We start from the raw sequence: 25804 nt of genomic DNA, 5'->3' as shown, positions 1-25804 counted from the left end.
TATTACAGTGTCTATGTACATGGTGTTATTACAGTGTCTATGTACATGGTGTTATTACAGTGTCTATGTACATGGTGTTATTACAGTGTATGTCTGCATGGTGTTATTACAGTGTCTATGCACATGGTGTTATTGCAACTTGTTCCTGTTTGCGGACGACTCAGCCCTGCTGGTCTCTGACAAGAACAAGTTACAGGTTGAAAAAACCCTCAGCTCAGAACTAGGCAAAATCTGCATATGGCTCGCCGATAACAAACTATCATTACACATGGGCAAAACAGAGTCCATTCTCTTCGGTTCAAATAACAAACTCAGCAAGACCGACGGCTTCTCAGTTACAGTGGGTGACAATATTGTCACAAGGAATAATGAAATTACCTACCTGGGTTCCATCCTAGAGGCAAATCTTTCCTGTGACAAAATGGCATCCAATGTAATAAAAAAAGTCAACCAACGAACTAGATTCTTGTACCGGATCTCCTCTCTGGTAAACAAGAATACCCTGAAGACTCTGGCAGGAGCACTCATTCAAGGGTACTAGGACTATGCTTGCACCTCATGGTACCAAAGCACCTCAAAGGCGCTAAAAGCAAAATTACAAACATCTCAAAACAAACTGGTCAGACTACTGCTTGACCTTACTCCTAGAACCCACCTCACCCCTGCCCACTTTGACAAACTAGGATGGCTTAGAGTAGACGACAGAGTACAGCAACTTGCAATGGGCCTGGTCTACAAGATACACTACACGACCAAGGTACCCATGTACATGTCAAAATACTTCCCAAAGGTCAGTGAATACCACGATCACAACACCAGAGGGAGCTCAACAAATCATGTTAAACCCAGATTCGGCTCAAACAAGGGACTAAACACGTTTCGCAATTATGCCACATCAATGTGGAACGCCCTACCCAAAGCTGTAAAGGAATGTGAATCACTACCCACTTTCAAAAACACTCTCAAAGAACACCTACGGGAGACTGCAATTCGAAACTGGCCCCTGTAAATGTCCTAACACAACCCCCTCCAATGTACAGTAAATGACCAAGTATGGCTTTGTCAATATTCCAATGTACAGTTTTGATTGTACAGTTGTACAGTGTACAGTGTCCCACCCCACCCACCGAACCTCATCCAATGTACAGCCCCCCCCCCCCCCCCCCCCCCCCCCTCCAATGTACAGTTTCTAAGTCAAATGTATATACTCTCTTTTCTGGACTCTTTTGGTATCACAAACAGTACTGTATTTGCAAATCTGGTATGTCATAAATGTATAGATGTAGCAGTACTGTCTATCTGTATGTCGTGTATGTCATATATGTTATGATTAATTGAAAATGGGGGACCCTGATGTAAACAAGACGAAAGTCTTTCTCTGGTCTGCATCCCCTTAACAATTGTATGTATTGAGCTTACTGTACTGTACCCATTCTGCAATCTGTTAATAAAGTTTTCAATCAATCAATCAAAACAGTGTCTATGTACATGGTGTTATTACAGTATCTATGTACATGGTGTTATTACAGTGTTATTACAGTGTCTATGTACATGGTGTTATTACAGTGTTATTACAGTGTATATGTACATGGTGTTATCACAGTGTATATGTACATGGTGTTATTACAGTGTTATTCCAGTGTTATTACAGTGTCTATGTACATGGTGTTATTACAGTGTCTATGCATGTGGTGTTATTACAGTGTATATGTACATGGTGTTATTACAGTGTATATGTACATGGTGTTATTACAGTGTTATTACAGTGTCTATGTACATGGTGTTATTACAGTGTCTATGCATGTGGTGTTATTACAGTGTCTATGTACATGGTGTTATTACAGTGTTATTACAGTGTCTATGCACATGGTGTTATTACATTGTCATTACAGTGTCTATTTACATGGTGTTATTACAGTGTCTATTGAAGGAAACGGGTGCTTTTGGGTGTTTTTCAATGTATGTGATGTATAGATTGGGGGGAGATGGTAGCATCTAAAGGTGCCAGGTCAGAGAGGTCGAAATGTGTTTGGCTTAGAAGACGGTGATAGAAGAAGCGGTTCAGAGGCAGTAGCCAGCAGAATGTTTAGCAGGGCTGAATGTTGACATTCCAATCTGGAACAAGCTGATAGCAGCAGAGAGCGAGGGAGAGGGGTGACATCCTTAATGAAACAGTAGAAACGTTTTGAAATGTGTGAAAGGTTATTAGCTGTTGTCATGACAGCACGTCGCATGACAACCAGAAGAGGGGCGGGGCTGTCGTTGCTGTGACGAAGATCTATAAGTCGAACAGTGTTTCCGGGTGTGAGGCAGACCAAAGAAACGAATCCCACAGGAGGGAAGAGACAGAGATACTCTCTCCTCTCATCACAGAGAGGGGGGGGGGGGAAGAATGACACATCATCATTAGCTTCGGCTAATGCGAGGAGGGTTTAGGCTAAAGACCAGGCCTGACCACCATTGGACTGAATAGCAGAGGGACGATAGACTGAACACACCGAAAGATCATTAGAATAGATCTTACAAGGACAATACAATCTGTTAACATCTGAGCTGAGGCTTCTGTTTATATCAATAAACAACGCTTTTCCTTGTAAGGTATCACGCTGTGTCAAAGTGTCGAATTCTTACGAAGGTGGAGAATTATTATGGTTTGCGGATTGCACTAACGGGGAGAGATAAGGATTGTATATCAGCCAGTATATGAGACGTCAGGACCATTAAAATTACACAACGCAGAGGAATTGGGATGGAGAGAGGATAACATAAGAAGACGTGATACTGGCCAGATTGATCAGGATCTAACAGTTGGTTGCCGATGACAGCCGGATTTGCACAAGATAAGAACAACGGAAAAAGACTTTTTCAATAATGGGCTCACAGTGAACAACAGTCATCGTGTGTGGGAGAATCATGATCGAGCAAGGCCGGCCAGCCCTGGGAGAGAGCGGCGAGTCGAGCGGTCAGGAGGCGAACCAGCGCTGTAGGAGAAACAGCGCTCCGGTGAAAGATCTGAGTTCACTATGCACACACGGTTGTTTTGATCTTTTAAGCCAAATAAAAACGAACAGATAGTGCATCCGTAAATAAGTAGCGACAGAGAAGCCAGCTGTAATAATATGAGCAGAGCGGCACGGTTTTTGTTTTGAAAAACCGAGATGGGTTTTATCTACAGGGAATGAAAAACAAACGGGCCGGTGAAGGAAGGAAGTGTTCTAAGGGGTTAATTCCATTTTAGTTGGTCTGTAATATAAGGGTTTTTTTCCTCGCAAGGAGGCGGGCACGTGGGACTGTGAGTTGGGAGAATCTACCTACGTTTTTCAGACCTACCGTCATTTGGCATTCAGTCTATTTTTGACCTGTTCAGTACTTGCATGTTTAGTAGATCATCTATTGTCATGTGACCTGCAGACATCATTATGACCTGTTTGGCCGACGAGACTCTAAGAGACAGTTGTTTTGTTGTTAGGCCTTGAAAAAGGAGGGCAGCGGCCGTTTGTTTGAGAGAGTAGCCATTATGAGCGAGACAAGATGGCCACAAGGAGCCACGAGGAGGATGAGACAAGATGGCCGTGAGCCACGAGGAGATAACAATAGATAAGAGTCGGAGAGTGACGTCAGCTAAAATACTCTAGACGGAGTTTGCCACCATCTAGGGGGGACAGTGGGATAATGCAGGCACATTTTTGAAGATAGGTCTGTACTACCATCTAGTGGCGGAGTGGGGGAGTGATTCATCTGGGAATCTAATTAATTGCAGGGAGATGGTTGATTATTATAATAATATAGAGATATACAGGTTAATTAAATAGAGTTTAATTATATAATGGATTAGATAAGGACTGCACAGAGAGATGAGGTGCAGTTATTTGAATGGGTTAATTATGGAATAAAGAGGGAGTTTTAATTCCAGTGGGGCCTTCTCACACCTGATAGATAGGCAGGGTCTTCAGAAGACACGTCACCAGAAGAACTGGCGCGCGCTGGGGGTCAAACTGGGATGAAGATAGGGCGACGGAAGTGGGAATCGGTTAGCTGCTGGTGTCACGCCGGAAGACAACAAACAGGGAACCGCCCTGTAGGATAGATAATAGGTGTGGAGAAGGTGGTAGACTAATAGCAAAACAAAGGAAGTCGAATGTACAGACGACTGCTGGTGTTGTGTTTCTGCTTTCAGCGGGGGGAGACACCGACCGCGGTGGAGACGACCAGGAGACAAGACTGGAGGAGGAGGAAGCAGCAGGGGCCAGGCACCGTAGCCTGGTACACAGATCATCCACGACGAGAGAGAGGAGACGGCGGCGGTGGGAGAGCAGATGTGGAGAGGACAGCCAGAGACACTGAGCAGTAGCAGACCAGGGGAGACATTTTTGCCTAGGGGACCGCGCCCTGGAATGGGGACCAGCTCAGGAAAGGAGCCGTCACTGAAAGGGGCCCTTGCCCTAGGAGACGGGACCGGCCCAAGATGGGAGGTGTACTGTAAGAGGGAAGGGAGCGCTCTGATTTGACGTGGGGTGTACCCAAGTAGGGGAGGGCCGAAGGGTTTAGGTGTGTTGTCTGAAAAGTTGAGGTATGTGTCTTTCTCTGTCTTTCTCTCTCTCTCTCTCTCTCCTCCCTGACCGTTGTTTATCCTTTCTGGTTTGGGTGTGATGTGTGTAATAGAAAACAATAAGGCAAACAGCAGACGGAGGGGCCCTAATTGTTATGAGTCTATTTTTGGGTATAATTAATTGAAAAACCAAGTAGTCTGTTGATTCGTTGATTAAGAATCAAAGGGGGGAATGAAGGAAACGGGTGCTTTTGGGTGTTTTTCAATGTATGTGATGTATAGATTGGGGGGAGATGGTAGCATCTAAAGGTGCCAGGTCAGAGAGGTCGAAATGTGCTTGGCTTAGAAGACGGTGATAGAAGAAGCGGTTCAGAGGCAGTAGCCAGCAGAATGTTTAGCAGGGCCGAATGTTGACATTCCAATCTGGAACAAGCTGATAGCAGCAGAGAGCGAGGGAGAGGGGTGACATCCTTAATGAAACAGTAGAAACGTTTTGAAATGTGTGAAAGGTTATTAGCCGTTGTCATGACAGCACGTCGCATGACAACCAGAAGAGGGGCGGGGCTGTCGTTGCTGTGACGAAGATCTATAAGTCGAACAGTGTTTCCGGGTGTGAGGCAGACCAAAGAAACGAATCCCACAGGAGGGAAGAGACCGAGATACTCTCTCCTCTCATCACAGAGAGGGGGGGGGGGGGGAGGAAGAATGACACATCATCATTAGCTTCGGCTAACGCGAGGAGGGTTTAGGCTAAAGACCAGGCCTGACCACCATTGGACTGAATAGCAGAAGGACGATAGACTGAACACACCGAAAGATCATTAGAATAGATCTTACAAGGACAATACAATCTGTTAACATCTGAGCTGAGGCTTCTGTTTATATCAATAAACAACGCTTTTCCTTGTAAGGTATCACGCTGTGTCAAAGTGTCGAATTCTTACGAAGGTGGAGAATTATTATGGTTTGCGGATTGCACTAACGGGGAGAGATAAGGATTGTATATCAGCCAGTATATGAGACGTCAGGACCATTAAAATTACACAACGCAGAGGAATTGGGATGGAGAGAGGATAACACAAGAAGACGTGATACTGGCCAGATTGATCAGGATCTAACACTATGTACATGGTGGTATTACAGTGTCTATGTACATGGTGTTATTACAGTGTCATTACAGTGTCTATGTACATGGTGTTATTACAGTGTTTATGTACATGGTGTTATTACAGTGTCTATGTACATGGTGTTATTACAGTGTCTATGTACATGGTGTTATTACAGTGTCTATGTACATGGTGTTATTACAGTGTTATTACAGTGTATATGTACATGGTGTTATTACAGTGTCATTACAGTGTCTATGTACATGGTGTTATTACAGTGTCTATGTACATGGTGTTATTACAGTGTCTATGTACATGGTGTTATTACAGTGTTATTGCAGTGTCTATGTACATGGTGTTATTACAGTGTCTATGTACATGGTGTTAATACAGTGTCTATGTACATGGTGTTATTACAGTGTTATTACAGTGTATATGTACATGGTGTTATTACAGTGTATATGTACATGGTGTTATTACAGTGTCTATGTACATGGTGTTATTACAGTGTCTATGTACATGGTGTTAATACAGTGTCTATGTACATGGTGTTATTACAGTGTTATTACAGTGTCTATGTGCATGGTGTTATTACAGTGTTATTACAGTGTCTATGTACATGGTGTTATTACAGTGTTATTACAGTGTCTATGTACATGGTGTTATTACAGTGTTATTACAGTGTCTATGTACATGGTGTTATTACAGTGTTATTACAGTGTCTATGCACATGGTGTTATTACAGTGTCTATGCACGTGCCTCACCTCTCGTTTGTTCTTGAGCGTTCTGTCCAGGTCCTGCTGGCTGGAGGAGGAGGCAGAACCTCTGTTGGAATGAACCCTCATCTGGAGCTGACGCACACTCTCCTCTGCTGCGAGCGCTGCACACACACACACACACACACACACACACACACACACACACACACACACACACACACACACACACACACACACACACACACACACACACACACACACACACACACACACATACACACACATACACACACACACACAAATTATAATGAAAACCAATGGAGCAGGTGCACAAACCTGAACCTTTGAACCTTTATTTACCGGGGTAGGTTCTCTGAGCATGGATGCTCTTTTTCAGCAATGCTCTGCTTCACATTCACACAGTTCACACATTCAGCTGGTCAGTACAACCACAGTCTGATAATGTCACTGCCTAGGGGCTTAAGTGCCTTGCTCAAGGGCACTTCAATGGTGGGTATTGAGGCTGGGAGAGGGAGATGTGAACCCAACTGCAGAGAGAGACGCAGGAGGCAGTTGATGACAAAAAAACAATACGGGTGTGTTTTAATGAGCCTGCACTACAGACAAACGAGCACTGACTGACTGACTGACTGACTGACTGACTGACTGACTGTCTGACTGACTGTCTGACTGACTGACTGACTGACTGAATGACTGACTGACTGACTGACTGACTGACTGACTGACTGACTGACTGACTGACTGACTGACTGACTGACTGACTGACTGACTGACTGACTGACTGTCTGACTGACTGACTGACTGACTGACTGACTGACTGACTGACTGACTGACTGACTGACTGACTGACTGACTGACTGACTGACTGACTGACTGACTGACTGACTGACTGACTGACAGTCTGACTGACTGACTGACTGACTGACTGACTGACTGACTGACTGACTGACTGACTGACTGACTGACTGACTGACTGACTGACTGACTGTCTGACTGATTGACTGACTGTCTGACTGACTGACTGACTGACTGACTGACTGTCTGACTGACTGACTGACTGTCTGACTGACTGACTGACTGACTGACTGACTGACTGACTGACTGACTGACTGACTGACTGACTGACTGACTGACTGACACCGACCGACCGACCGACCGACCGACCGACCGACCGACCGACCGACCGACCGACCGACCGACCGACCGACCGACTGACCGACTGACTGACTGACTGAACAACACTAAAACACTAAAAGACAACAACCGGTAGGACAGGATACACACGGGGACATCGGCAGGACTTGGACACGTACATGCACACGCACGCACACACCTTGTTCTACGGTGCTCTTGGCCGGGACCTGTGGGAGCTGCCTTACTCTGCGAGCTGAACACGAGGCTACTGAGGAGGAAAGAGACGCACCACCTTGACCCCTGAAAGAGAGAGAGAGCGAGAGAGAGAGAGAGAGAGAGAGAGAGAGAGAGAGAGAGAGAGAGAGAGAGAGAGAGAGAGAGAGGGGACGGAGAGAGAGAGGAGTAAACAGAATAAGGATGGATAGAGTGAAAGAGGATGGGAGTCATTATGTATACCACGGTTCCAGGCACTGAATTATGGGATTCATGGAGTCAGAAAGGACCACAATACAGAGATCTGAGCGTCCTAATCTCACATGACATCACATTATTTGACGACACAAGTGGCTGAAATGATCCGGAAGAACAGGAAAACAATGGATCAAATATGTCTGACTCTGGATCAAATATGTCTGACTCTGTATCAAATATGTCTGACTCTGGATCAAATATGTCTGACTCTGGATCAAATATGTCTGACTCTGGATCAAATATGTCTGACTCTGGATCAAATATGTCTGACTCTGGATCAAATATGTCTGAATCTGGATCAAATATGTCTGACTCTGGATCAAATATGTCTGAATCTGGATCAAATATGTCTGACTCTGGATCAAATATGTCTGACTCTGGATCAAATAATGTCTGACTCTGGATCAAATATGTCTGAGTCTGGATCAAATAATGTCTGATTCTGGATCAAATATGCCTGACTCTGGATCAAATAATGTCTGACTCTGGATCAAATATGTCTTCTTTTTTTTTATCTACTTTTTCTCCCCATTTTCAATTTTTCTCCCATCCCAATTTCGTATTATCCAATTCTACCCGCCCCTGTCTCGAACGTTGTTAGACCATGCCTCCCACTGGTCGGCTGCAATGTGGACCAAGCCTTGCATCACGTGTCCCCTCCGGTACACGAGGAGGCAGCCTGTCGCATCTTTTCACCTGTACAGCGCGATCTCTCAGTGGCGAGGGTCTGCGTGGGAGGCTCACGCTGCCCCCGTTGCTTCCTGATTCTGCTGTACAGGCGCACCAACCGACCTGTAGGAGTCGCTGTACACAACGTTTGATCCCCACCCACCGGCTCACCCCCTAATACTGCCAATTGTATTAGTATGAATGACCAGCCAAGCTGGTAGCAACGCCGAGAGCTGGGCTCGAACCCAGCATCTCCTGCGTTAGTGGCGAGTGCCTTGCCCACTGTGCCACTTAGCCACCCTGGATCAATTATGTCTGACTCTAGATCAATTATGTCTGACTCTGGATCAAATAATGTCTGACTCTAGATCAAATATGTCTGACTCTGGATCAAATATGTCTGACTCTGTATCAAATAATGTGTGACTCTGGATCAAATAATGTGTGACTCTGGATCAAATATGTCTGACTCTGGATCACTCTGTATCAAATATGTCTGACTCTGGATCAAATAATGTCTGACTCTGGATCAAATAATGTCTTGATTCTGGATCAAATATGTTTGACTCTGGATCACTCTGTATCAAATATGTCTGACTCTGTATCAAATATATCTGACTCTGATTCAAATAATGTGTGACTCTGGTGTGGGGTAAATCTGTTCCTATCCTACTTCCGGGTTGAACAACTAACACGATAAGCTAAGAATATCTAAAGTTCATATTTGCATTTCAAAATGTTAACGTTACCGTGTCGTTGTGTGTACAATCAGTTTCCACTCTATTTAGAAATACAGACTGGCTTGATAGACAAGCTAACGTTAGCTAACCAGCTAACCATTAGCTAGAGAACGTCGGCCATCTTAGCTAGCAAGCCATTATGCGATGCTAAGCTAACGTCCTATCAGGCTGACAAACTGAAAGGATAATGCGGGGGACATTTATATGTTGTGAACCTATTGTACGTACGATGACAGATTGATGTTACTGTGTTGAAATGCAACTATGAACTTTGTTAGTTCATCATCCAGGTTTCAAGGGCGGGGACCGATTTTACCACTGGAAGGAGATTGGCACCACACAGGGTCAAAACATAAACACAGAAGACATTCAACGTTTAACCCTTTCACTGCCACACGACAGACGGTTAACCCTTTACTATCACACAACCGACGGTGATGCTCATTAGCATCATTAGCTCCGCATTCCTTATTGTCACAGTGAAAGGGTTAACCGGCTGTCGTGTGGCAGTGAACGGGTTAACTAAATGATGCTGACACAGCATTGACAGAGCCACTCACATGACACACACACACACACATTTAAGTTCATAGTTCCATCTGTTCATGTAGCCATACGCCTGTGGACATGGACAGACACGTTCAGCTTCACACAAACACACACATATGCTACATACACAACCACTATCCCCACCACCGCAGACGACACTCACATCACCACTAACAAACACACGTACACACACACACACATACACACTCACACACACACATACATACGTACGTACACACACTCACACACACACATACATAATGTACACACACACACACTCACACACACACACACAGACATACACTCATAGACACGCATCACTCCCATCACCACAAACACACACACACACACATATATATACACTACACACACACACACACACACACACACACACACACACACACACACACACACACACACACACACACACACACACACACACACACACACACACACACACACACACACACACACACACACACACACACACACACACACACACACACACACTGTGTGTAGAGGTGGGAGAGGGCTGTGTGGTTGCTCTCCTATGGGCCTCAGAGTTTATTAGGTTAGTCTCTGTGTGTGAGATGGGGGACTCCTGGGGGAGGGGGGGGGGGGGGGGGGTACCAAGCGGTCGCAGAGGGGGGTTCTTTCCTCTGGAGCCTCTTAGGATGGAGGTGGGCTTGATTCTGACGCACACACAGACACACGCACACACATGCACACACACACACACACACACAGGGACACACACAGGGACACACACACACCATACAAACCCAGTCCCAGCGACATAATGCAAAGCAGCAGCATGCAGAAATAAAGAAACAAGAGAAAGAAAAAAGAGGGGGGGGGGGGGATTACAGAAGAGAAATGAAAACACAGAATCAGAGCAACTTCAGAAGTTACTAAACATCACAGCAAAGCTGGCATCGTTAACTTCAGAAGTTACTAAACAACACAGCAAAGCTGGCATCGTTAACTTCAGAAGTTACTAAACATCACAGCAAAGCTGGCATCGTTAACTTCAGAAGTTACTAAACAACACACCAAAGCTGGCATCGTTAACTTCAGAAGTTACTAAACAACCCAGCAAAGCTGGCAGCAAAGCTGGCATCGTTAACTTCAGAAGTTACTAAACAACCCAGCAAAGCTGGCATCGTTAACTTCAGAAGTTACTAAACAACAGCTGGCAGCAAAGCTGGCAGCAAAGCTGGCAGCAAAGCTGGCATCGTTAACTTCAGAAGTTACTAAACAACCCAGCAAAGCTGTCGACTACATTGTTAACTTCAGAAGTTACTAAACAACACATCAAAGCTGGCATCGTTAACTTCAGAAGTGACTAAACAACACAGCAAAGCTGGCGACTACATCGTTAACTTCAGAAGTTACTAAACAACACATCAAAGCTGACGACTACATCGTTAACTTCAGAAGTTACTAAACAACACAGCAAAGCTGGCGACTACATCGTTAACTCCAGAAGTTACTAAACAACACAGCAAAGCTGGCGACTACATCGTTAACTCCAGAAGTTACTAAACAACACAGCAAAGCTGGCGACTACATCGTCAGCGACTCTCCCTCGCTCTCCACCTTTAAGTCCTGACTCAAAACCGACCTGTTCTCCCAAGCATACAACCTTCCCTATCCACAACCACCCTCCTCCAACCTACCACCTCCCCTTCCCCTTCCCTACTTTCTCTCCATCTCCTGCCCCCCCCCCCCCCTCGGTTTCCTTACTTCCCTGATTGTTCCCCTACTGGACTTTGTATTTGTTACTTGTTACCCGTGGTTCTATGTCTTGCGTATTCATACTGTTGCTTATTCCCTGTGGTTCTTTGTTTCTGTTAATTTGTTTTGCTTATTGTCAGCGTATTTGGGTTCTTGAAAAGCGCTATATAAATCAAATGTATTATTATTATCGTTAACTCCAGTTCACTGAAGGCCTCTGCTTGACGACACACCAGCCAATCATCAAAGTCATCTGAAGCCTCAGCCATATCGAACCCCTCTCCCCTCTGGTCCTCACCCCTCTCCCCTCTGGTCCTCACCCCTCTCCCCTCTGGCCCTCACCCCTCTCCCCTCTGGTCCTCACCCCTCTCCCCTCACCCCTCTCCCCTCTGGTCCTCACCCCTCTCCCCTCTGGTCCTCACCCCTCTCCCCTCTGGTCCTCACCCCTCTCCCCTCTGGCCCTCACCCCTCTCCCCTCTGGTCCTCACCCCTCTCCCCTCTGGCCCTCACCCCTCTCCCCTCTGGTCCTCAGCACTCACCCCTCTCCCCTCTGGCCCTCACCCCTCTCCCCTCTGGCCCTCACCCCTCTCCCCTCTGGTCCTCACCCCTCTGCCCTCTGGCCCTCACCCCTCTCCCCTCTGGTCCTCACCCCTCTCCCCTCTGGTCCTCACCCCTCTGGTCCTCACCCCTCTGCCCTCTGGTCCTCACCCCTCTCCCCTCTGGTCCTCACCCCTCTGGTCCTCACCCCTCTCCCCTCTGGTCCTCACCCCTCTCCCCTCTGGCCCTCACCCCTCACCTCTCTGGTCCTCTCCCCTCTGGCCCTCACCCCTCACCTCTCTGGCCCTCACCCCTCTGGTCCTCACCCCTCTCCCCTCTGGTCCTCACCCCTCTCCCCTCTGGCCCTCACCCCTCTCCCCTCTGGTCCTCACCCCTCTCCCCTCACCCCTCTCCCCTCTGGTCCTCACCCCTCTCCCCTCTGGTCCTCACCCCTCTCCCCTCTGGTCCTCACCCCTCTCCCCTCTGGCCCTCACCCCTCTCCCCTCTGGTCCTCACCCCTCTCCCCTCTGGCCCTCACCCCTCTCCCCTCTGGTCCTCAGCACTCACCCCTCTCCCCTCTGGCCCTCACCCCTCTCCCCTCTGGTCCTCACCCCTCTGCCCTCTGGCCCTCACCCCTCTCCCCTCTGGTCCTCACCCCTCTCCCCTCTGGTCCTCACCCCTCTGGTCCTCACCCCTCTGCCCTCTGGTCCTCACCCCTCTCCCCTCTGGTCCTCACCCCTCTGGTCCTCACCCCTCTGCCCTCTGGTCCTCACCCCTCTCCCCTCTGGTCCTCACCCCTCTGGTCCTCACCCCTCTCCCCTCTGGTCCTCACCCCTCTCCCCTCTGGCCCTCACCCCTCACCTCTCTGGTCCTCTCCCCTCTGGCCCTCACCCCTCACCTCTCTGGTCCTCTCCCCTCTGGCCCTCACCCCTCTCCCCTCTGGCCCTCACCCCTCACCTCTCTGGTCCTCTCCCCTCTGGTCCTCACCCCTCTCCCCTCTGGCCCTCACCCCTCACCTCTCTGGTCCTCTCCCCTCTGGTCCTCACCCCTCTGCCCTCTGGTCCTCACCCCTCTGCCCTCTGGTTCTCACCCCTCTCCCCTCACCCCTCTCCCCTCTGGTCCTCACCCCTCTCCCCTCTGGCCCTCACCCCTCTCCCCTCTGGTCCTCACCCCTCTCCCCTCTGGCCCTCACCCCTCTGCCCTCTGGCCCTCACCCCTCTCCCCTCTGGTCCTCACCCCTCTCCCCTCTGGCCCTCTCCCCTCTGGTCCTCACCCCTCTCCCCTCTGGTCCTCACCCCTCTCCCCTCTGGTCCTCACCCATCTGGTCCTCACCCCTCTCCCCTCTGGTCCTCACCCATCTGGTCCTCACCCCTCTCCCCTCTGGCCCTCTCCCCTCTGGTCCTCACCCCTCTCCCCTCTGGTCCTCACCCATCTGGTCCTCACCCCTCTCCCCTCTGGTCCTCACCCATCTGGTCCTCACCCCTCTCCCCTCTGGCCCTCACCCCTCTGGTCCTCACCCCTCTCCCCTCTGGTCCTCACCCATCTGGTTCTCACCCCTCTCCCCTCTGGCCCTCACCCCTCACCTCTCTGGTCCTCTCCCCTCTGGCCCTCACCCCTCACCTATCTGGTCCTCTCCCCTCTGGCCCTCACCCCTCTCCCCTCTGGCCCTCACCCCTCACCTCTCTGGTCCTCTCCCCTCTGGTCCTCACCCCTCTCCCCTCTGGCCCTCACCCCTCACCTCTCTGGTCCTCTCCCCTCTGGTCCTCACCCCTCTGCCCTCTGGTCCTCACCCCTCTGCCCTCTGGCCCTCACCCCTCTGGTCCTCACCCCTCTCCCCTCTGGTCCTCACCCATCTGGTTCTCACCCCTCTCCCCTCTGGCCCTCACCCCTCACCTCTCTGGTCCTCTCCCCTCTGGCCCTCACCCCTCACCTCTCTGGTCCTCTCCCCTCTGGCCCTCACCCCTCTCCCCTCTGGCCCTCACCCCTCACCTCTCTGGTCCTCTCCCCTCTGGTCCTCACCCCTCTCCCCTCTGGCCCTCACCCCTCACCTCTCTGGTCCTCTCCCCTCTGGTCCTCACCCCTCTGCCCTCTGGTCCTCACCCCTCTGCCCTCTGGTCCTCACCCCTCTCCCCTCACCCCTCTCCCCTCTGGTCCTCACCCCTCTCCCCTCTGGCCCTCACCCCTCTCCCCTCTGGTCCTCACCCCTCTCCCCTCTGGCCCTCACCCCTCTGCCCTCTGGCCCTCACCCCTCTCCCCTCTGGTCCTCACCCCTCTCCCCTCTGGCCCTCTCCCCTCTGGTCCTCACCCCTCTCCCCTCTGGTCCTCACCCCTCTCCCCTCTGGTCCTCACCCATCTGGTCCTCACCCCTCTCCCCTCTGGTCCTCACCCATCTGGTCCTCACCCCTCTCCCCTCTGGCCCTCACCCCTCTGGTCCTCACCCCTCTCCCCTCTGGTCCTCACCCATCTGGTTCTCACCCCTCTCCCCTCTGGCCCTCACCCCTCTGGTCCTCACCCCTCTCCCCTCTGGTCCTCACCCCTCTCCCCTCTGGCCCTCACCCATCTGGTCCTCACCCCTCTCCCCTCTGGTCCTCACCCCTCTCCCCTCTGGCCCTCACCCCTCTGGTCCTCACCCCTCTCCCCTCTGATCCTCACCCCTCTCCCCTCTGGCCCTCACCCCTCTGGTCCTCACCCCTCTCCCCTCTCGCCCTCACCCCTCTGGCCCTCACCCCTCTGGTCCTCACCCCTCTCCCCTCTGTTCCTCACCCCTCTCACCTCTGGTCCTCACCCCTCTGGTCCTCACCCCTCACCTCTCTGGTCCGTCCCCTCTGGTCCTCACCCCTCTCCCCTCTGTTCCTCACCCCTCTCCCCTCTGGCCCTCACCCCTCTGGTCCTCACCCCTCTCCCCTCTGGCCCTCACCCCTCTGGTCCTCACCCCTCTCCCCTCTGGTCCTCACCCCTCTCCCCTCTGGCCCTCACCCCTCTGGTCCTCACCCCTCTCCCCTCTGGCCCTCACCCCTCTGGTCCTCACCCCTCTCCCCTCTGGTCCTCACCCCTCTCCCCTCTGGTCCTCACCCCTCTCCCCCTCCTCAGCCCTCACCCCTCTGTCTCATGTTTCAGGGATGACGTGTCCTGAGCCTAACTACTGAAACACATTACTGCTGAATGTCTTTCTCTTAATTTCGGCTGCAGTGTTGACCTGGTTACCACGGCAATGCAGCTCACGTGAGCGCCCCATCATCTGGAGATTCGCACGCAGAGTGTATTTTCTTGCGTGAGACACAGAGGAACTCTGCAAAACAGACGGTGAAGAATGCACTGTCGCAGGTGGGCGTGGCTAATCTAAACTGGAGGAAGGTCAAGAATGACACGCCCCCGTAGGACATTCTGCGTTACATTTCCGGTAACATTTCCCCCAAAGAACGCGAATCGCGGATCACACTCTGAACCCCGGCACAGAGCAGAGTGTCCGGTGAGTGATGTCACAGACCCAGGGAGGTGATGTCACAGACACAGGGAGGTGATGTCACAGACCCCGGGAGGTGATGTCACAGAACCTGGGAGGTGATGTCACGGACCCAGGGAGGTGATGTCACAGACACAGGGAGGTGATGTCACAGACTCCGGGAGGTGATGTCACGGCTCAGGGACATGGCTGATGTCATTACCTGTCAGTGTCAGAGGGTATCCTGCCTGCGGCCTGACATGCAGGGGCCTCCAGGGTCTGGGGGTGCCTGGAGAATGGAAGATGAGTGAAGAAGACAGAAATAATAATAATAATAATAATAATAATAATAATAATAATAATAATAATAATAATAATAATAATAATAATAATAATAATAATAATAATAATAATAATAATAATAATAATAATAATAATAATGATAATAATAATGATAATGATAATGATAATAAAAGGAATGGAGTGATGAGAAAACAGAGACAATATGATCGAGAGATGAACTGAAAAGAGGTTTGATTCTCTTGCGGCGTCGTTAATTGACCTTGAAACTGTACCATGTAGGAAAAAAGTAAAATGCAATAAATGGATGGAAGTGAAGGGGGGCATGAGTGAAGGGCTGTCGCACGCACACACACACACACACACACACACACACACACACACACACACACACACACACACACACACACACACACACACACACACACACACACACACACACACACACACACACACACACACACACACACACACACACACACACACACACACACACACACACACACACACACACACACACACACACAGACATCAACTGGGCCAGTGTGTGTTTGTGTGAGTTTGTGTGTGTATGTGTGTCGGTGCAAGTGTGTTTGTGTATGTGTGTGCATGTGTGTTTGTGTGTGTGTGTGTGTGTCGGTGCAAGTGTGTTTGTGTATGTGTGTGCATGTGTGTTTGTGTGTGTGTGAGTGTATGTGCATGTGTGTTTGTGTGTATGTGTGTGTGTGTATGTGTACCTCTTCTTTGCACTGAGGTGATACTGAGTTTCTTGAGCAGGCAGCAGCATCCATCTGTTCCATTCATGCCATGAAGATGAGGGTGATAGATGGACACACACACACACACACACACACACACACACACACACACACACACACACACACACACACACACACACACACACACACACACACACACACACTCACACACACACACACACGCACACACACGCACACACACACACACACACACACACACACACACACACACACACACACACACACACACACACACACACACACACACACACACACACACACACACACACACACACACACACACACACACACACACGATGTGACTAGTGAACAGCATGGATTATATGTGAGATGATCAGCATTAAAAGGCCACGTTAACTTCATGGGAAATGAGCATGATCAGAAGCAGATACGGACCAGCAGCCTATAGCTTAAAACTCTGGGCGAGGTGTTGTCTTTGGCCAACAGCTATAGGCTAGCTGGTCCGTATCCACTTCCATAAATGTGTGCTAAACTAGGCTAGCTTGCAGCCGGATAGCTTTCTACTGAATGCACAGAGAGGAAGTCGGTATCTATCTTCTCGTCTGACTCTGGAGAAGACGTGACGCGCTTCCCATAATGTTGGCGTGTTCCTTTAAGCCTTCTAGAGAATTGGATTGTGGGATGAAAAGGCAAGCGCACACGTGGAGGCAGCAGCACGCGTGTTAAGCTCCAGGAGGAGGGGCGTGTTCTATATCAGCTACGCGGTTGCAAAAGAGAGCAAAAACAGTCACGGCGAAGCAGTATCAAAAACCAAATGCCAGGATCCAGGGACAGAAGAGAAGCAAGAAAGACACAAACCACACAGCTAGCACCGCGATGAAGACCACACGCTAACTCTACTACGACTCTTTACAGCACACTACGAGGTGGAAGGACACGCCCACAAACAGAACACGCCCACAAACAGAACACACAAAGACCGTTCACATAGGGTTGCCAACCCTCCGGGTTTCGGCCCGGAGACTCCGGTCGTGGGCCGATCTGCCTCTGGGAAAGGAGAGAATCTGACCCTGTAGCACTGCAGGTGCCGGTCGACTGGGGCTGAACGGACCCTGTAGCAGGTGCCGGTCGACTGGGGCTGAACGGACCCTGTAGCAGGTGCCGGTCGACTGGGGCTGAACGGACCCTGTAGCAGGTGCCGGTCGACTGCGACTGATCGGACCCTGTAGCAGGTGCCGGTCGACTGGGGCTGAACGGACCCTGTAGCAGGTGCCGGTCGACTGGGACTGAACGGACCCTGTAGCAGGTGCCGGTCGACTGGGGCTGAACGGACGGTCGACTGGGGCTGAACGGACCCTGTAGCAGGTGCCGGTCGACTGGGGCTGAACGGACGGTCGACTGGGGCTGAACGGACCCTGTAGCAGGTGCCGGTCGACTGGGGCTGAACGGACCCTGTAGCAGGTGCCGGTCGACTGGGGCTGAAACGGACCCTGTAGCAGGTGCCGGTCAACTGCGACTGAACGGACCCTGTAGCAGGTGCCGGTCAACTGCGACTGAACGGACCCTGTAGCAGGTGCCGGTCGACTGCGACTGAACGCGACACAAGCCAAGTGTGGAAACTTTCAGTTCGGCCGACATTGAGTTGAACGGGATCCTCCGTCTCCTCGTTTATGACCCGTCATTTAAACAGGTTGTTACTTCGGATGTGAGGATCATCTGCAATCTTTTGCCTCGTTAACTAGCTAACGTTCGGTTGATGTAAATGTCCTCAGATAGGTGGTATATCTTGCTTCTCCGTGCATCTCCCATAAGCTTCAATAGAACTGCCACTGACAGAGCATAGAACGCTGGTATTGACCCTTCCTTCTTTTATAGTTTCCTTGAGTCGTCCTCCCCCTGAGAGAGGTGCTGAGCAGGTGCTGGTCGACTGTGACCAACTCCCCAGTACAGTCTACAGTATTTACAGAGTCGTAAGGTCAAAGATAGGCATCTGTCCTGCACAGACACACAATGATTCTCTGGCAATTTGTTCACCTGGAGTTGGCAACCCTACCTTCACACACCGTGCAAGCAACTCAGGAGTTTTCAAAATAAAAAAACCCGGTGTTACGTGTCTTTTATTGTGATGTGTCCTATCACTCTCACCGTGTTCATCTAGTTAATCACCACACAGCTAGTTACCAAGGGGTTAGGGTTAGCGACAAGGAGCTAAAGAGCAGGAAAGGTCAAGGAGAGAGGATTAGGTGGGAGGTTAGCCGTTAGCCGTTAGCTACTGATGATAGCATCAGAGTTGTAGCGACAGTAGCAGAGGAGGTGAGGGGATTGAGGTTAGCTGCAGAGGGGAGGCAGTCGCGGGGGGTTGGGGGGGGTCAAGATAGGGGTACCTGTCGTCCTCAGGGGAGGCGTGGTGGATAAGAATCCTGGGGCTGGCTGGGCGTCTCCGTGGAAGAGACTGGGAAGAACTGGGGACCAGGTCGCCAGTGCCCCCAGTGGACAGACAGGGAAATACATGAATCACTGCTCACCCAGATCAAAGTGGACCAATTCAGGGGCTTTGAAATTACGTAATGATGTAAAACAGCTGTTGTGGTTGGATTCTGGATATTGGATTCTTATTATATTATTATTATTGTATATGCACAATCGTTGCGGTTAAGACCCCCCGCATTTCACTGTATACTTGTATGCCGTGACAAATAAAACTCTTGACTTGACTTGGTTTGTAACGATTCTCCAAATGTTACTAGATTTATAACAAAATACACACATTTACCTTCAATACTTCTTTACACCAGTGTGTTTTTACTATATATATATATATTAGGGCTGGGACTTTATCACATTAATTTCGATTAATTAACTACAGGAAGAATTCAAAGTAAAACAAATGTATGCATTTAATCGCATGATGATTTTTCTTTATTGTGTAATGTTACCTTTCAAAGGAGACCAGACTCATGCCTGTGCTATAACGCAAATTACCTTTTTTCTTAGTCTGGTTTGTTCATAAAAAAATTAAATAAGAGAAATTGAGATCAATCAAGAGTTTTTTCCCCCAATGGTCAACTGTTCTGGAATGTAGTTGAAAGTACTGCGTTTTACTTTTACCTCGAAAGTGCTTGAGTTTACAAAAGATCCTTTGCGCTATATATATATTATTCCTAAAATTGCTGCACTTTGTTAAAAATTGCATTGATCTGTTGGTCTGTGTAGTAGCTAATACAGGATTTTGCTGCTTAAATGTATGTACAGTATAATGTATATTAATTGATTCACTCGTATACCAAAATTCATTTGAATCGAAAAATCTTGCTTTTCGCATTAAATATTGATATGTGATTAAAATGTGATTAATTTAGATTAATTAACTATAAAGTCTCAGATTAATTTGATACACATTTTGTATCGAGTCCCACCACTAATATCTATGTTTTTTTGTTTGTTGGGTTAGTTTTTTGGGGGCGGGGTATTTACATAAAACCTATATATACCTATATATATTGAGGACTATTGGGTAAACAAATGAAGCACATTTATCCTGATTTTAAGTTACTAATCTACTGTCCCAGAGTACTTTAATCAGCCACTGAAAGGCTTTGCAACATGAACATAATATACTGTAGCCAGCAAAAGACAGAATAATGAGAACATATGAACAGCAGGTATAGATTTCTCTATCTGATTTTATTTATTTTTAGTTTTATTTATTTTTCTCTTTTCCGTGCATCTGAGGCTCGTGACGCAGGTTTTTAATTTAAATTTTATTTGGGTATCTAGCAATATTTTTTTTTTTTTATCCACTTTTTCTCCCATTTTTCTATATTTTCTCCCATCCCAATTTCGTATCATCCAATTCAACCCTCCCCTGTCACGAACGCTGTTTCTTGCCTCCCACAAGCCGGCTGCAATGTGGACTAAGTCATACATAGCACAAGTCCCCTCCGGTACTTGAGGTAACAGCAGTCGCATCTTTTCACCTGCGCAGCTCGATCTCTCAGTGTCGAGGAGTAACGCGTGGGAGGCTCACGCTGCCCCCGACACTTCCTGATTCTACTGCGCAGGCGCACCAACCGACTTATAGGAGTCGCTTGTTCACAACGTTCGATCCCCACCCTTCAGTTTTCCCTCCCCGTAATACGGCCAATGTGTATTACTGCGGACGACCAGCTAAACTGAAAACAATGTGGAGAGCTGGATTCGAACACGCGAATCCTAGCGTCTCCACACTGGTGGCGAGTGCCTTGCCCACTACACCACCTAGCCGCCCGGTATCTAGCAATATTATTAATATTATTATTATTATTATTATTATTATTATTATTATTATTATTATTATTATTATTATTATTATTATTATTATTATTATTATTATTATTATTATTATTATTATTATTATTATTATTATTACCGTTATTATTATTACCGTTATTATTATTGTTATTATTACTCATTCAGCGCCAGGGGTCGCTGTTTACCTTACCGTTGAAATGCCATTGCCTTTTAACATGGGGATATGTGGCTGTGTTTGCAGGCCTAAAGCTATATTATATATTATAGCTATGGATCTAATAATATAGTCGATTGTCATTGAGTTTCTTCCGGTCAAGATGCAAAAAACAGATAATGTTTCCATCCATACATTCCCGTTTTATACCGTCGTGAATATGAGTGTAGTTTCAGGGCGGTCTGGTGTAATTTCCAAAATGCTGGGTAATGGCCGTTAACGTGTATTCTAGTAAAAACGTTATAGTTTCTTCCCTGGACTAGCTACTGTTCTCAAATCAAATTTAGATTATCGGTATTATGTGTCATCATGGATGCATGAAAGGGGGGCGCCCCTCCATGCTTTGATCGCTACCAACGGAACACGCTACACACACACACCACACACACACGCCCCGATCGCATGAAGGAATTTTTGGATCAATGCAATATTGATACCAAATAGTCCTTACCTTGAACAGGATCAGTCCCGAAAAGAATATTCCAATTATCTGATCGCCATTCCATGTACAGTGATGTTGACCGTGTTGCCAACGTAATCCAGCAATGAACATGAACCGGGGGGGCCCGACCCTCGTCGATGCATGATTGATGCATGTATAAGCGTTTGGCTTGCCCGAGTAGTTAGACTCCGCCCGCAGGCCGCAGACCGGCCCAGACACCAAGCCACATCGTTTCAATAGGAGTGCAATAGCGGCCGCACGGCGGCAGGTGGCGGTATTGGACTTTTGCAATCTCAGACCCATCCCCAGTGATAACACACATGTTTTATGAATGGGTATAGTGAATAAAAGAAATAACGATCCAATAACGTATATATTCGTGGTTGGCGTTCAACGATTGGCGGACTAACACGTATTAAATCGTTGTTGGCGGCCATTGGGTTAATCGTCATATTATCATTATTATTATTATTGTTATTATAATTATATAAAAATAACAATTAAAAATAAAAAGAATGAATGAACATTAACTCAATGGAGGCCAAACCCGAGATAAGTCGTGTTAACTCGCCAGCGGTTGGGTGCCAGACCCGAGATTTCTCTGGTTTTGGTAGTTTATTCCTTTATTCGATATTTGTATTCATTATTCATCCAGGGACCTTGGTGTTACCATAGGGAATGAGTCTGAGGTCGACAAAGTGCAATACCAGCCGCATCCAGCTAGACGGCGGTATTGAGCCCCCTTCGTAACCTTGTATCTTGGCCTGTGTAATGGCCAAATGTCTCCGGTCTCACTTTTCCTTGTCGGGCGATTGGAGCGGTTCTCCCGATTCCATTGAAGTGCGTCAAATATCCCAGAACCATATGTTGTGGTGGGTTATGCCGTGGACCCAATGGACATCGGATGTACCAGATGGCGATCAAACAATTGGAATATTATTTTTGGAATACTCCAGATCACAGGTAAGGACTATCTGACATAAATTTTAGCTTGATCCTGCAATGCTTTTATACCGATCGGGCTGTAAGCGTTTTTAGTGGTCAATACGAATGCCGTTACTGCCAATCAAATAATCGGAAACGACCACCCCCCCCCCCCCCCCCCCTTTCATGCATAATAGCGTGTACAGGCAAGAAACGGCAACATCTATAGTAGAATTGACATATAAGGCTATAACTCTGTTATGGTTTGAAACCGACCCCAACAGCAGCACAGACAGGTAGTTCAGAGTTAGCCAAAAACTAGGGCGTATTTATTTACAAAAAAGGAATGAGTGAAAAACAACAAAAGCACAAGGGGAGAAATGTTCTTGGCAGAGTTGTCTGCGGCTCTGCAGTTCGTCTTCTGAGCAGAGATGGCACCGTGGCGTTGCGCCTCTGCCTCTGCTGCTCTGCAGCTACTTGTCGATCCACTCGGGAAAACAGAGAGAGAGATAATGTCAAGAGACGAGCGAACGGGATAACAGGCAGTCCAGTATTGATTAGCTGAGTCAGTAACAACAACAAGCGGCTCCTCTTCAGTGTTAACAAAACACACAAAAAACAGAAAAGGTCCCGAGTCCCGGAATTTGCTAGAAAAACAGAGTATCCAAAAAAGGTACGTTCCTTTAACAACAGTTCGAACAACACAGGAGCGGCTGTGTTCCTACGGTGTCTTGTGACTGCACTTCGCTGATCTACGTTCCGGGTAGGACAAGGTTTGACCAGACCTTATAACACGTCTTCTGGTTTTACCTTTCTAAATGTTTTGTGAATAACGATGTTTTCCTGGTCCCACGGCCTGGTATATTGGGGCGTGTGCACCGCAGGAATTCCCCCGCCATAGAGTACGTCACCGTGCGCGTCTCTGTTGGTAGGACTTCCGTGTGCTGTTCATGTCCATGTGATGGATCTGTTTCAGGGGGGTGGTCAGGGCTCCTCCTCACCAAGCGCCTATTCGGGCCTTCTGTGAGTTCGGACTCCTTCTTCCATGTGAGGGAGCCTCCATCAGAGTACAGAGCCTTCCTCCTCAGATTGTCAAAGTGAGTGGACCCTCTAGAAGGTGTCCTATTCTATTGTATATGTATTCGATTCAATTCGATTATTGAGTGTGTATGGGTTCAGTGCCTCTTCCCTGGAGAGCCCTAAAACCAATTTTTTATATGGCTCAAGGTGCAATATATTCTTTTCAATCTGTACAGCTCGCGTGGGAAGTCTCTCTGGGGATCCCCGTCTCCTTCCTATGGGAGGGTGGTGGGATGTAAAAATGTGAAACATTTTTACCCCCGGCTGTGTAGACTGGGATACATACTGTTGATGCTTCCTTCTTTTCTATTCAAAAAGTGTTGGAGTTAGGAAGTGTCACACCCCTCTTGTCGTTCCCCTGGGCGCCTTGGGGATTCAATGACAGGTCTAAATAGCCTGTTCATTGATGGGGGTGTGTCCCGACACACGTATAGTGCTAGCTCGCTGTAAACAGGCGACTGACTGGCACGCCTTGGTTGCTTGTGGTTAAAACGGCGTTTTTATAAAGCAACTGAGATGGGGGTTTTTCCTCTTCCGACGACCAAATCCCACAACCTGGGTTGGTTTTCGACGGATTCTCGTTCATGTCTGGGGGATGATGACGGAATGGATCTGAACATATGTGGAGGGGTCTCACGCCTATCTGCCCTTTCTCCTGGAGTAGGCATGTCGGCGTGGTTAGGGCACGGGACTGGTTCTGGTCACGCTGGTCCGGATCAGTTGAACCCGTTGTCTGCCGGGGATGCAGATCTGCTGTTCTGGTACCCTGAGGGACTTGGGCTTTTTTCAGGGGGAAAAATGCCAGGTCTGTCCGGGTGTCACAGGGTTAAGCGCTATGGAGACCCTGGTTGGGTATGTTTTTACTCAGCACTGTCGTGATGGCTTACGGCCATGCCAACCTGTACACGCTCGATCTCGTCGGATCTCGGCCGCTACACAGGTTGGTCCTGGTTAGTACTTGGTTGGGAGACCGCCTGGGAATACCAAGTATGGTGTGCTTAGGGGCTGGTTCTCCATTCTTTTTCGCTCCTCTCTCACGCATGGCGAAGAGGGGCCTGTTGGGGTGGTCGTTGACCTCCTCTGGTGACCCTGTGCTTCCCGTATCGCCAGGCCCGGTCCGAGGTAATGTTTTGTCGACCCGTAGGCCTGGGTTAACCCTTTTTTGAAAACTGAAACACAAGTACTGCGGTATAGCCGGTGTATACCCGCAGGTGTGTTTTGGAGTTTTTTCTTGAGGGGTTATGGAACAACCACCGCATTGGGTAACACCAAGGTGGTTGATTCCCTGGTGTGTTGGAGCAGTGTCAACTCCCGGGTTCACCGTTTGAGGGTGCCCCTGCCAATCATGTCAGCCTTCTCTGCCTCAACCCCTCTGGGTGGGGGTTTTTAAATGGAGGCTTGGTCATGCAACTACGCCAGCATACGCCCCTTCCTCCGGGGCGGCTGTGTTCAGCTGTCCCCTCTGGCGCCTGTCTCGTCCGCAGTCTCCAGGCTAGGGTTAACAGCCTGTTGCCTGGTTTTTCCCCGGTGCGCTGCCTGCTTCCGTTGGTTAACCTTTTTTGTGTGCTTACGGCCATGCTGACTGCCTGTTCTGCAGGGTCAGTGTACCAGGCGGTGTACTATTGGGGGGACAGGGCCCGCTCGGCTGAGGGGCCTTTGTCCGAATACGCTGGCGATGTGGGGGGCGGGGTCACTAAGTGCCCACCTGGTGGGGTCTTGATGCTGGCATCATGGACTTCTCCGGGCCCCCGTTCCAGGGGTCCAGTCCCTTTGGTGGGTCTGGGTCTTCCTTCGCGCTCCGCTGCTACGGCCTTGCCACGGGGTTGGGTTTGCCCTTGACCCCGTGATTCTGGGGGCAGTAACGAGGTTGTTTCCTCCGTTCGTTCCCGGGTGGCATGCGGGTTGTGCGTGTGTGTAGTCGTGGGGTCAAGCCACGCTCTGCTCACCCTGTGCGTTAAGTTGCTTGAGTGCCTCTTCGCACGGTCGGGTCCGTCGCCCTCCCGTGAGGCCACCAATAGGGGGGGTGCCCTCCATTAGGGTGGGTCGGGGGGGCTCGGCCCTCCCTGGTCTGATGGTTGTGGGGGGCCTCAGCAGGGTACATTTGTCGAGCTTCTAGCTCCCGCTCAGCTCCTATTATGC

General features: G+C 49.0%; 1 protein-coding gene across 1 annotated transcript in view; it reads right to left on the bottom strand.

Annotated features, from left to right (window-relative positions):
- The window catches only part of rims1a (regulating synaptic membrane exocytosis 1a), a gene marked incomplete at its 3' end in the record, with an annotated part of 159388 nt that overhangs the window by 38666 nt on the left and 94918 nt on the right, over window positions 1-25804 (bottom strand). The window contains 5 exon segments of the mRNA XM_084321094.1: window positions 6421-6536; window positions 7730-7830; window positions 15899-15964; window positions 16713-16766; window positions 19100-19177. Coding sequence (XP_084177220.1) covers window positions 6421-6536; window positions 7730-7830; window positions 15899-15964; window positions 16713-16766; window positions 19100-19177 — 415 coding nt within the window.

Source organism: Notolepis coatsorum (genome assembly GCF_963971535.1).
Source record: "Notolepis coatsorum genome assembly, chromosome: 9".
Taxonomy (NCBI): domain Eukaryota; kingdom Metazoa; phylum Chordata; class Actinopteri; order Aulopiformes; family Paralepididae; genus Notolepis; species Notolepis coatsorum.
Note: the sequence above shows the minus strand (reverse complement) of the source record. Positions and strands in the feature narration are given on the sequence as shown.